At 28.0% G+C, this 14,137-nt stretch overlaps 1 protein-coding gene across 2 annotated transcripts; it reads right to left on the bottom strand.

The window, feature by feature from the left end:
• Positions 1-10,100: 10,100 nt before the first annotated feature.
• LOC130939196 (U2 small nuclear ribonucleoprotein B'' 2-like) lies at positions 10,101-13,684 on the bottom strand. Of its 2 annotated transcripts, none has more exons than XM_057867315.1 (5): positions 13,490-13,684; positions 12,129-12,301; positions 11,676-11,769; positions 10,872-10,957; positions 10,101-10,621 (listed from the first exon to the last, which is right to left on the bottom strand). In XM_057867315.1, the coding sequence occupies exons 1-5, from the start codon at positions 13,560-13,562 to the stop codon at positions 10,346-10,348; spliced, it is 702 nt and encodes a 233-aa protein (XP_057723298.1). In that variant the 5' UTR covers positions 13,563-13,684; the 3' UTR covers positions 10,101-10,345. The 2 variants fall into 2 exon arrangements, with proteins under 2 accessions (XP_057723298.1, XP_057723299.1); XM_057867316.1 differs by having other exon boundaries at positions 10,872-10,954; positions 13,490-13,635.
• Positions 13,685-14,137: the final 453 nt, after the last annotated feature.

Below are 14,137 nucleotides of genomic sequence, written 5' to 3'. Positions count from 1 at the left end.
TGGAAAGACTAAATTTTGTTTCAGCTTGCAGATCGAACATACAAAAAATTGGATCTTTATTCACCAAAAAACATACACAGAAAAGATTTTGAAGAGATTTTATATGGATAAGTCACATCCATTAAGTACTCTAATGATCGTAAGGTCTTTAGATGTGGAAAATGATCAATTCCGTCCTAAAGAAGAAAATGAAGATATTCTTTGTCCTAAAGTACCATATCTTAGTGCCATCGGAGTGCTAATGTATATTGCTAATAATACACGATCCGATATATCATTTGCTGTGAATTTACTAGTAAGGTATAGTTCTTCTCCAGCCAGAAGACATTGGAATGGAATCAAACAAATTTTTCGATATCTTCATAGAACGGTTGATATGGAATTGTTTTATCCCTATGGATCCAAGTCACAACTAGTTGGGTATGCAGATGCAGGATACTTGTCTGATCCACATAAAGGGAGATCTCGAATAGGATACTTATTCACATATGATGGTACAACTATATCATGGAGGTCCACAAAACAGATAATTGCAGCAACATCCTCTAATCATGCTAAAATACTAGTAATACATGAAGCAAGTCGCCAATGTTTTTGGCTCAGAAGTCTAATCCAATATATTCTGTCATCATATGGACTGTTGATCAGAAGATAGCTACAATTGTTCTGTTTGAAGAAAATACAGCATGCATTGCGCAACTTAAAGGTGGATACATCAAAGGTGATCAAACAAAGCATATTTCTCCCAAATTCTTCTTCACTCATGATCTTCAAAATTAAGGAACAATTGATATCCAACAGATCCGTTCAAGTCACTTCCAAAATCCTCCTTTGAAAAATTGGTACATCAGATTAGGATGTGCTGATTTCGAGATATTAAATGATGTCGACAAGAGGGGGAGACTGTACTCTTTTTTCTTGGTCAGATTTTTTTTCCGTTGGATTTTTTTTGAAAAGGTTTTTAATGAAACAATCCCCATCACAAAAGATTTTGTACTCTTTTTCCTTCACTAAAATTTTTTCTCATTGGGTTTTTCTTTAATAAGATTTTAATGAAGCATAATCCTAAATGGACATCCAAAAAAGAGTGTTGTTTCAACCGGAAAAACCGGGAACCGGTCAGTTAACCGGTCCGGATAAGCTCAAAAACTGGCCAGCAAAAAACCGGTAAAAAACCGGTCGAACCGGCCGGTTAACCAGTAAACCGATCGAACCGGCCGGTTTTTTAACGGTTTTTTAACGGTTTTTTATTAAATTAATATATTTAAAATTATTTTTAGATTTTTTAATAATTTTATTTAATATTTAATTAAACCGGTTGAATCCCGGTTGAACCCCGGTCGAACCATTGAACCATTGAACCAGTAACCTCACCGGTTCATTGACCGGTCCGGTTCTCGCAACCTTGGATATGAATGTGCATGAGCGGTTCAACCTTTCTATGGTAAAATGATCGTGTTACTAAGAGAATCACATTAAATGAAGGTTGAAAAATAATAAAACATACTCTTCTTTTTCGTATATAGCAATAATAAATTTCTATCTTTATATACTACAATATATAATATTAGTAAATATATTAATCATCTCTATTAAATTAAGATAGTAATTATAATAAATATTACTACTAAAATTTTTTATTTACACTTTTTTATTTTATATTTATTATATTTTTTTAATTATTTATTTCGCAACAAATTGTACATATTAGTTGTTTGTGTAACGTGTGAAATTGTGATATGATTTGTTATGAGTTCCCCTATAGAAGATTCGATTTCCTTAAAAGTCAATATTATCGTAGCATTTAAGAGAAAGTTTGGCAGTATTTCGTGCATTTAATTTGCATTTTCAACGTAGGAATAGTGGGTAGGTAGAAGAAATTAGGACGGAATTTGGGGGGAAAATGGCTTTGTTGCTATTAAATTGATTCAAATTAAATAATTAATGTATAATATGTATGGAAAAATAATGTATCTACTAGAAGATAAAATGTAACGTGACGTTTGTGAGACTAGTCTAATAGTACTATTTTTGTGTATGCATATATGATATATGTTTATAAATGTTCTTGATTACAACGTAAATATATATGGACAGTGAAACAATAAAAACAAGGTTTAATCATTATATAGTTAATTTCCAAGCTCTACGTCAGTAAATTTCTTTTGTAGGGTTGGTTTTCGTCAGCACGTGCGTACTTACATGATACTTAATATAGAAGCAATTATATTCACATTAATAATATGCTAGCTAGCTATTGCATGACAAAGGGCTGTATACCTTATACATATGCGCATCAAGATATTATTGTTATTGTTTTAATAAAAAAATCTTTACCTTTGAAAACTTTATCTGCCAAAATTAAACTAGCTATTCTTCTGCGATTTTTTTTATATATAATTATTTTTTTTTAAATTGATATTAACAAAATTGAATAGTCCGATTTATTTGAAGAGAAAAACAAATTATAAATCGATGAGTTTAATTCGTATTTTTTAATTTTTTTATTTTTAGAAACAAAAATTAGAGGATCTAATTTTAATATAATTTTTTTTATTTTCAAAAAATACAAATAAGATGTTCCGATTTTAATATTAAAATTTTTAAAATTTTTAAAAACACAAATTAAAGGGTCTAATTTATAATTATTTGTTAAAAAAATTAAACAATACAAAAAAAATCGAAATACATTCAAAACAATATAAATCACATCTCTCCTCACATAGTTTTGTGATACACAACTTCCTGCAACATAAGAAAAATAATAAGCGAACAGGGGCTCCTGTATCATATATAAAGTTTCAACTCTAAAGATTATAAAATAACATTTCGATGCTACTTTTGATGAAAAGTGGTTACCTTGTTTACACCGAAGATAGTTGTTTCGTTAGAGAAACATTAGTTAAAATTATCTTGCTTACCAACATCAATTAAGGAAACAACTACAACCTGACTACACATAAACTAAGCCTAGGATTACAATTTCCAACCAAAAGGTAAATCGTATGAATTTTCTTGAAATTTAAATTCACCCTTATATTTGTAAGGGGGGTAAATATATATAATTTAAATCTCATAAAAATTAATATATTTTTTAAATAGAGAAATATCAAGTGTAATATCATTTAATCTAACAAAAGATATACTCTTTTATCAAATATAAAACTGTAACCATTTATAGCTTTTATCACTTTGTTATAATGATATATATTTTTTAACAATAAAACTATGCAATATATATAAATTAAAATAATATTTATATGTGCTATCGATCTCATCCACAATAGTAAGTTAAACACTATAGTGTTTAATTAAGAGGAGTCAATTTCATTAATTATCAAACAAGCTTAAATAAATGAAAATTGTATACATAATAATAATTAAGTGGATCATATATTCACAATTTATTGTGAACAGGACCAAAAAAAATGAAGTAAATAATTTTTTTTTGTTGCACACGGTATCCCCTAACTCGATAGGTTAAAGACTAATCCGTCGCGGATCTGAACTCTATTTAAAGGTCTGTCGCTAGCTAATGAGTTGCTGCATGCACAAGACAGGATTCGAACTCCCGACACTTACTTAAGCGGATAAGTAATCTGAACAACCCAAATTGGCTAATGAAGTAAATAATTAACCCCACCACGGTATACATTATTGCAATACTGAATAGAGATCCTCTTAGAAACATGCATCCATTACAATGAAAAGTTATTTGTCTTGTTTTTTTGTTCCATGTCAAGAGACAAATCACAGCTTAAAAATGTTTGCATTGGTTGTTTATTAATTATTTACATTTAGCTTTTCTTAATTATATTATATTATATAGTCTTTTCACCCAAGTAAACGCCCCATGTATATACATGTCATCATCGTCATCGATTTATTTGTGCCAACTTTTGGCACTTTATAAGATCTAGAAGATTGAAACAATGGATATGTAAGGGTAACCAAGTCACTGGATTTTGAATTTTCAAAAGTTGTCTGCTTTTGGTTTTGGAATTTTGCAGCCACAACCAAACGAGTTCAATCGTGCGAATTGGGAGATAATAAAGATATTATGATATCTAAATGAAGCTTTATACGTAGCTAGGTTATTAGGCTATAGATTAAAATTAAAAGTAAACAATAAAATATTAAGAAAAATATAAAAATCATATGTACAAATAAAGACAAAAATATGAAAATTCATTTTACTAAATAAAAAAACGCGTCATTAGGACCTTATCAATCCAGATGGATCCAGCGGTACAGTGTGAGAACTGAGAACTATATTTGTTTTATTTTGTGTATTTTAATTGTCAATTGTCAACTTGGTTTTTCTTTTCTTGTCTTTTTTGCCAATTTTTATATATTTTCCATACCTCATGTTCTAAAATTGTAGTATCTTTTGAAGTTTAATAACAAGAATTAAGACTATATATACTAGCAAAAAAAAACATATATGACGTACGACCTTAATTAATTTAACTCATTCTGTTTTCTCTCTCTATTAATTGTATAAATCCAATAAAAATTTCTATATACACATAAAAGATAAATACTAAATTAATTTTGATATATTTATGTATATTTATTAGTATTAATTTATATATTTTAATTAAATAATTAGTTATTAGAATAATAAAATACATCATATATAGTAAAACAATTAAATCTATAATATACTAATAATTAAACTTATTTACACTAATATATTAACTTTTTTTATGCAATATCAATATAACTGATTTCAAAAATATTATTCGTACACTAAAATTAGCCACTAATATATTATATATAAATATATGTGTAGTTTAATTTATTTTTAATGTGTATTCTAACATATATTTGATACTGATCATAGCTAATTTTAATGGCTAAGTTTAGTATACACATAGCATAATCGTTTTTTAATAAGTAATATGATTGTAAATTTACTTTTACAATAGAAAAAAAAATACTTGTTTGTTATCAGATATAGAGTATGTTTGGTTTAGCTTTAGAGCATATTTAGTTTTGTTAAAAATTTTAATTTTTTATTTGGCTATTTTTCTCCTTCTAAATATAAACGTGATTCTGTAATCTAATTCACGTTCACCTAAAGCTACAAATTTTAGATTTTGCATTTTTTTATTGAACCACTAATTATATAAGAAAATTTATTTTTTATCTAGCATCTTTTGTTCATATGATGAATTTTATTTTTTTAATATTTTTAATGCTCTTTTATGCATGTTATTATTTTTTATGAAATTTTTGTTATTTCTTGTTCATATATGTTCTTTTCATTATTTTTTGCTATTTTTTTTGTATATAATATTTTTTTTACTTTGTATTGTAATTCTATTAATCTTATTAGAAAGACCAAATTAAATAAAAAAATTAAAATTAAAATAATATTAGAATAATAAATAATGAAAAATTATAACTAAAAGAATATTAAGAATACTAAAAAATGAGTATTAAAATTTATTTAAATATCTAAGATAAAATAATAAAATAATTATTTAAAAATTTATATCTTTTTAATATTTTTATCTAAAAATAATTTGAATAATATAATTTAAATAATATTTTTATTATAATTTATTTTAATATAAAAATTATCAAATATAAATTATATTATCACAAACTCACTTTTAATCAAAATTAAATTTATAAAATTAATTTTATATAAACTCTCATTTATAAATTTTAATTCAAACACATAGGTAGAGATTATGAAAAGAAACAATTAGAAAGCAACGGTTGAAGCTCAATTATATATAGAAATGTGACTAAACAGAAAGGAATTAAAGGAAAAAGGGTTGAAGTGTGAAAGTATTTTAATCTTGTTGAAATATGCATAAGTGCTTAGCATAAAGGAAATGATTTGATAGTGTCCCTTCCATTGCCTTCGTTGGATTCGTTTTCTTTAATTTGACCATTCATGGTACTTTGTAAAATTTGTCGTATTTAGGACGTGAGGACATGCCATCAGTTTATTCCTCTTCATCGCCATACCTAACAGGATATGAGAGAATGAGAATTTTATGTAAAAGCTTTTATTTATAAAATGTATGTGTTTTTTGTTATATATGTTTATTAACTTTTTTAAATTTTTAATATTTAAATTTAATATTTTTTATTATAAAATTATTTATTATTTTAATCAATTACAATTTTTTAATTTCGATATATATTTAATAAATAATAAAAAGATGAATTACTGCTTATTAATGCACTAATAAATTATATATTTAATAAGAATAAGAATGAGTCAAATTGATTTTTTTTAAATCATTAATGGTGCTGTGGTTAACTCATTAGCCTGTCTAAACAAATATCGCGGATTTAAATCTCACTTTATGCATACTCTAACCCAATAAAAATAGATTTATGACGGATTAATTCTTAACTTGTTATTTAATTCACACTTAATTAGTTCATACTTAATACAATTATATATAATTAATTATGTGCTAAACAGAAATAATTTTAGGATAAAATATCAAAGACAGTAACAAAAAAATTTAGAGTTATTGGTTCTTATTGTCCCAATTATTTTAAATAAAGATAAAATTTTAAGATAAATAAACAAATCTATAGATAATTCACTCTTCAATTTTATTATTATTATTATTATTATTATTATTATTATTATTATTATTATTATTATTATTATTTGCATTAAGGGTGTGTTATCTAAATTTTTTGGAGAGATAATTTCATAGTAAAAACAAATATTATAACGAGAAAAGTTTAAGAGTTTTCACTAGTGTAATGTAAACTATGGAGTATTCTGAATTTCATTAATTAAACTCAAACATACATTAACATTCATCTTAGAGTAACATAATATACATGCTTTTCCTTCTGGATATTGATAGGTAAATAAATAATTCTCCTGGAGGGTTTGCACAGTTTCTGAATAACTTTGCTTTTCCAACTTCGATCTCTATTTTTGTTTTATATTAATTGTTTCCACACTGTTAATTTCAATGAAGATGTGCATTATTAAGTTAAGGTTTATGCATTATTAACATTAACTAATAATATAAGAAAAAAAATCTAATAAAACAATATATAAAAATAACCAGTAATCAATCAAGATAAATTTTGGATATATAACTTTTAAATTTTTTAATGTTGTAATTTTTTATTGTCTGATTATTAACTAATTTTTGCTATTCCTCTGACAAAATGATTATGATAATTTCCGACTATAATTAACTATTATAAACAGGGAGTGAATCTATAATTTGCTTTAACATCCATTTAGTGCTGTGAAATATCAATATGAAAACAATGTTATGCATAAACTTAGTCAAAAAAGATTAGTAACTTTTAAAAAGTAACAGTAATACTGAGATGAATTCGTTGAGCCAATATCCAAAAAATCCCGGTATTGAAAGCATAATATCTGAAAAAGAATTTTATAAGATTTTGGAACTCTTCTATTGTAATTTCTTAACGTCGTATAATTCATGCTACTTATAATTTGTTTGAGGGTTGACCAACCAAAAAAAAAATAAAAAATACCTGTTACATGGAATTAGTACCTGAATAAGAATCATACATCAAAGATCAATATGTAACTGAAAAAAGAGTCTTTTAAAATTTTGGTATTTTCTTATTATAATGGTTAATTTTTAATTTGTGGTGACGATTTTCTCAAAATCTTTTAACTAGTTACAAATACAAATCCAAATTTTAACTGAAGGATTTAGTTAATATGTATAATTATTTTTATCATAAGATTATTATTAGTAAAAGTTTCAAATTTTTTAATAAATATAAAATAAATGTATTAAAACTTAAGGGTGCATTTAATTTGTGTTTTTATTTTCAGTGTTTTCTATTTTTTAGATTTTGTAAAAGAAAAAGTGAAAATAGGAGGGAATGAAAATAGAAAACAAGATTTTATTGTTTTTGCTTTTTTTACTTTTTCTTTTTACCAAATTCAAAAAATAGAAAACACTAAAAATAAAAACAGAAATGAAAATGCAAACTAAATGCACTCTAAATTTTTTGTATTTTCAATAAAAATGTTTTCAATTTATTTTAACATGTGTTTTTATGATACAAATTAGCTAAACCTTTAATTGAAGGAAAAGTATAAGTAACTAATAACATTCTTAATATAGTTAGAATTCATGACTCATAAAACAAAAATACTATATGTATACAAATAAACTACTATGTATTTGTGTATAAATATATGTGTTTATTAATTTATTTTAATATATATTTTGTATTTGAACATATATTCTATACGAGTAATTGATTTAACTAGGAGTGTTCATGAATCAGATCTGATCCGCATATCCCCAGTATTTATCTGAATTTGATCTGAAAATTGTGGATGTCGATTCGATCTACGGATCCACAAAATAAAAAAATAAATATGTAAATATTCTCTTTATGTTTTATTTCAACTAATAATTATTATAGATGTTGTATTATTTTATTTTTATTATTTAAAAAAAGTATGTTTAATAATATTTTAAGAGTAAACATATTTAAAAGAGTAAAAAAATAGTATTTTATTGATTTTTTAATAAAAATAAACTTTTTAAAATATTTATATGTTTTGCGAATATATTCGAGATCCAATTCGCAAATATGCAGATCGAATCCAAACTTAAAAGCTACGGATATTAAATTCGATCCGATAATTTTAATGTAAATTAGATTAAAATTTTAGCCATATCTAATTTAATCTGCATTTAATCTTAGATTTAATAACTTATTTTTTATGTACATGTAATAGACTGGCTGATAAAATAGTTGTTCCTTTAAATTATGGTTTATTCGGTTAAATAAATTTTAAAAGTGACTTCCGTGTATTGGTTATGAGCACATTACACATAATGCTCATAAACACTTCAGAATTTCTTGGCCTCGATGTTAACTTCAAAGCTACACGCACTAATAATTAATTGTAATTGCCAATAGATCCTTGTCTTTGACTTTTAGGGAGAGTGAGTTTTATTGAATGAGTCAAAATACTAAAATATTTGGATATTGAGGGCCTATAATGTTCATATTCACTTCTTGACTACTATGTATTTTGAAAAGGCAGCATGGAAAATTTTGACTCAGCTTTATGTCCCTCTTCTTCTCCCTATCTTCCTCCAATAATGCGACATGCCTAAGACTTAGTCTTATTTTGTTGTTGCTGATGTCATACGGGCCCAAAAAATTGGGGATACCATTTTTTTGAGAGCCCAAAATCTTAAGATTTACACTTCCTGACTAACATGCAACGCCATAAAATATTTAATATTTATATACAATATCATTTTCTGAAGTCAAATGTAAACTTAATTATCTATCTGAACCTTTGCATTTACTAAATTTTTATTTGATGAAAATTTGTTCACAGTAGTCACTGAATACTACTAAGAGGCCTAACTTTTAATTATGAAAGCATGCTGTTTAGAATATTAGTTAGAAAGTGTATGGCTAGCTAGTTGATTACCAATAAGATAGCAAGAATATTAGTTAAAAAGAATGTTTAGAATTTATACTTTTATTTCTAAATAATATTAATAATAATAAGAAAAGCTTTCAAGGTTATAGTGGACAGTGGAGGAACAATGAAGTTTTGCATTACACATGTGCACATTAGACGATCTTATTATTGTATATTGTAGCATTTGTCAAAATCAGTGACTTACTTTTACTTCGTTAGTTATGCAGCAATGAACATATTCTGAGTTCAGTACTTTTACATTCTCTTCCAAACATTTCCCAAAATGAAATAAAGAACTGATTTCATATCTCTGATTAATGTTGGATAAACCATAAAACTTAGGTGTGTAAAATTTAATTATAGCAGAGCAAGAAAGCTGATAAGGAGGTCACTAATCCAATAGTATAGATTATATATATATATATATATACACACCACTCTCTCATCTATACCTTTGAATTATCTTCATACATGATACACCACCACATTCACATCCAAGACATTTCCCAAAATTTAACACTAAGATTTGCCCCTTACAAGAACCTTAAATTGGAGTTTAATATAGGCTCATTTCAAGATGTCAATTTGTAAATAGAACCTTGACTAAGAATTAAATAAGAACCAGTTTTACTAGAATTCGAAAAACCACAAACAATCAATAGACATTAAACCGGCACAATCTTAATCTTACAAATATGGTTGAATTCTCAAATTGAGTTTTGCTGGTTTCTTATACTTCCTGTGAACTTACAACTCCTGCAATTAGTTTCTGATTTCTCCAAGATCTACATGAGTACAATATAGAAAGGCTAAAAAATAAAAATAAAAAAAAATCTCTTTTGAAGTACCCGTTTTCCACTAGTACATGCTAAAGTTGGAAAAACTTGATAGCTGAAAATCAAACAGCTACTTCTTGGCAAAGGTTATGATCATGGGATTTTGAGGGGTGATTTTGAAGCCGTTAAGTGCCTGCATGACCATGGACGATTGCACCTCGTCTTCGAAGTCTACAAATGCGATACCTGGCTTTGCTTCAATCAAGCGCACTTCCTTAAAACCCGGGTATTGTTCGAAGAGCATCTCCAGCATCCTTCCAGTAGTTTCATGAGGCAAATTCTCTATGAACAAAATATTGTTAGGAGGCACAGCTTCTTGGGTGCTAGGACCTTGACGGAACGGGGGCTACGAAAAACAATAGCACACAAAATGTTTTAGTGCAAGTTATATCAGAAAGTATTCAATTGGAAAGTGATTACTGCCGATAACATAAATGGATGCTTTTCTTTCATGATCAAGAAACAGTGAGATGCAGGTATTCATCTGAATTGAATTAATAAACTGACAGTTAAACAACCAAACTTGTAGGCCCATAAGATGCGTTTTTATTTGCGACAAAATAGGCATCGTACATTGCACTTCTAGAGAAACTTACCGTCGGGCCACCATTACTTGCACCATGTGTTCCATTAGGCACCGCAGATTGCTGTGCTTCGTCAGCACGCCGCTTTCTTTCAGCTGCTGAGCAGGCAAAACTATATCAGCTAAACTCAGCAATAAGAAATAAGTACCGAGTCAATAGACGAATTAACATTGAGTTGCATGCAACAAGTTCAAAGAACGGTGGTGGAATGTAAGGTAAATTAGGTCATTTTTTGCATATATAATACCGAGTTCAAACTTGAAAGCTCATCATCCATTAACAACATAATACAATCCACTGCTAGGGCCTTAAATTTGCAGTAAGTAATTACTGTACAATAGAGTTCCAATAATATTTTTCTTTGTCAATAAAATTTGAGAATGATAGAACTGCTGAAATCCCAAGACCAGTGAGGATATGCCTAAAAAGGCTTTTTGCATGTTTTCTACTTTATACTTTCAAGGAATACTCTCAATCCTTTAAAACTTTATTTTATGTTCGTTTTTATTTATTTTTATTCTTTCAAGAAGACAAAACTGTCATGTTATGGTATAATTAAGTAAAATGAATGACTCTCTCGATAACCTTATTGTGGGTGACTCTTAACTAGTTTCAAATGACTACTATTCTAATTATACAATCCTATTGTAAATGATGGTAAAGCTACAACCATTTTAAAACCATCGTCAATGCTTTAACGAGATGAATGTTTTCAGGTACCAAATCATTCATGATGAAAGAGTTCTAAGGTGCGAATTCAAAAAAAAGAGGAATGGTTTTTAAGTATAAAGGAATATATAAATGACTCTAGTTCACCTTTCTCCTCTTGTTTCTTTTTCTTTTCCCTTGGAACATAACTTCCCTCTTCTTTAGCAATACAATCTGACTTTGTTTTTGCATATTGAATTCGCTGCATAATTATTGACACAAAATGCTATTATATGCATACTATATATATATATATAGACAAACCAATATAACAAGTAACTTTAGGAAATGCAGGAAATTCTTTCTTGATCTTGATTATTTAAAAAATGCCTACCAGACAATGATGCTGTGGCTCAACAAAACTTAGAATTGCATAGTTCAATAAAAAATTCAACCAATAAATTTTATTTCGGAACAGAAGATTTAATATATAACAGATTAAAGGTAAAAGTCAATTAAATGAGGCAATTAGGAAATGGTTTCAAAATATTTGAATTAAGATACAACAAATTTGTGTACATAACAGAAAGAAAATAACCAATAATATTATAACTTGATTACCATAGGTTTGTCATAAAATGGGAAGTTTTGCATTTGTCGGACCGCATTACTAGCAGCAGGGACTTCGCTAAAACAAACCCATGCTTGTCCTCGAAGCTTAGGTGTCTTTAAGGCAACAACATCCAAGATCCTCCCATATTGAGAGAACAGGCAATATAATGATCGCTTTAACTCTGCCAAATTGAAACCAATGCAAAATATAACGTTATATTCTAACGGAACAGCAAAATACAACAATAATAAAGCATTTTTCTTTCCCCCAAGGTGGATTCCCACTAGGTGGAACTGGTTAGGGAAGATCGAATGACTCCATTGAGAAACCTAGATCTAAATCTGTAGACAATTCACCGAGGGGGACACCTTTAATGCCTTTCAGTATAATTTCTTTTGGCAGAAGTGCCTACAGTGAGCTCCTTTCACACATTTACAAACCAAATAATGCCATGTGAGCTCATTAAATAATAAAAAATATGTTTCAAAAGGGAAAAATGGCGTTCAAGCATCAACCAATCACTGATTAAAACAGAGGTCAAAGGGAAAAGAAAATGGCTTTCCACAGCATCACAACTCCACTTCTAACGTTCCCAAAATATCTATTTTGATTATATAATAGATGGAACCTTTAACGTCATTAAAACGGTACAACCTATCATGATACTTGAATCACAATTCAAAGGCTAATTTTATTTTTTGTCGTCAAACTCTGATGATTCAGTCACAATTCCAGCAAGTTCTGATTAACCATGGTGATTTCAACCATGCGACACATGAACTGTGTAGGATTGTATGATTCACACTTCAGAATCCCATGATTTAATAACCCTGCAAATCATGATTTACCAAGCATTTTAATGTTCTATTGTTTAAATGAATTATTTAATTATATAATAAATGTTTTATTTTATTTTAATGCCTTCCTTTATTGAGCAGTGCGCTTCTGCAGTAGGAACCCTTAAACCCTAAACCCCAAAAATATTTGCCTTTGGTTACCTTAAACATGCCAACTCCAATTTAATTTTCCAACAAAATAAAAATTAAAATCAAAACACAAGAAATACAACTATTATGTTCATGGCTCTAAACCAAATCCGCAGAGATACCCTAATTAACCATGAAAGAGTTAAAACGAAAACCTCTTTGATGCTACCTCCGAACTCAAAACTAAATTCACTACATTTCAAAAGTACATCAAAGTTGACAAGCAGAATTCACTACAAGCCAAGCACACCAAACTAAACCTGAACCCTAAACCAAGCACACGAAACTAAAGTACATAACAATGCAGAGCAGCAGAATCATCTAAAAATAAATAAAACTTTTGTTGGGGCAAGTAAGGAAAAGTTGTGAGAAGAGGAAGTTACCGTCTTTCTTGATCTTCTCGTTGAGGTTCTTGATGTAAATGGTCTGGTTTGGGGGTATGTCCCCTGATAGCATTGTTAATCTCTCTTTGCTTCGGATGCAGAATGAACAACAAGAACGTTCAACGATGGAGCCCTAGTAGCTCGTGTTAGGGACAACGTTTCTTTTTGTTTCGTTTTTCCGGGCTTTACGTTGGAAATTCAAATTGGACAAGACGGGCCTGGCCCAACTTGGCTCTCATATAAGCTGTGAACTAGGCCCAATAGCTCTACATTTTCTGAAATTGTGTAAAATAAAAACCTAAAATTACCAACACAAGTTGGCACAGATGGATGAGGGTCTGTGTCCCTTGACCATCTCTTCCGAGTTCGATATTTACTAGAAGATGAAAATTGAACTTACTTGCTTGAGAGGGTCGCCCACTTTATGTGCCTTTACAGTATCCCTCACGTACAGTTATATTTATGTAAAATTGATAATTGAAAAATTTTAAATCATAATTTAGTCAAATTTATTAAATTATTTAATAATTTTCAATGATATAAATTGTAAATATATAGTATGGGTGAATATTTTAAAATGTTACAAATATTTAGAGTTAGAAGATGTCCAAACTCCAAACTAATTTTAATAAAGGATTTATCATTGAT

The sequence above is a fragment of the Arachis stenosperma genome, chromosome 7 (genome assembly GCF_014773155.1).
Source record: "Arachis stenosperma cultivar V10309 chromosome 7, arast.V10309.gnm1.PFL2, whole genome shotgun sequence".
Taxonomy (NCBI): domain Eukaryota; kingdom Viridiplantae; phylum Streptophyta; class Magnoliopsida; order Fabales; family Fabaceae; genus Arachis; species Arachis stenosperma.
This window is presented reverse-complemented; position numbering and strand designations above follow the sequence as displayed.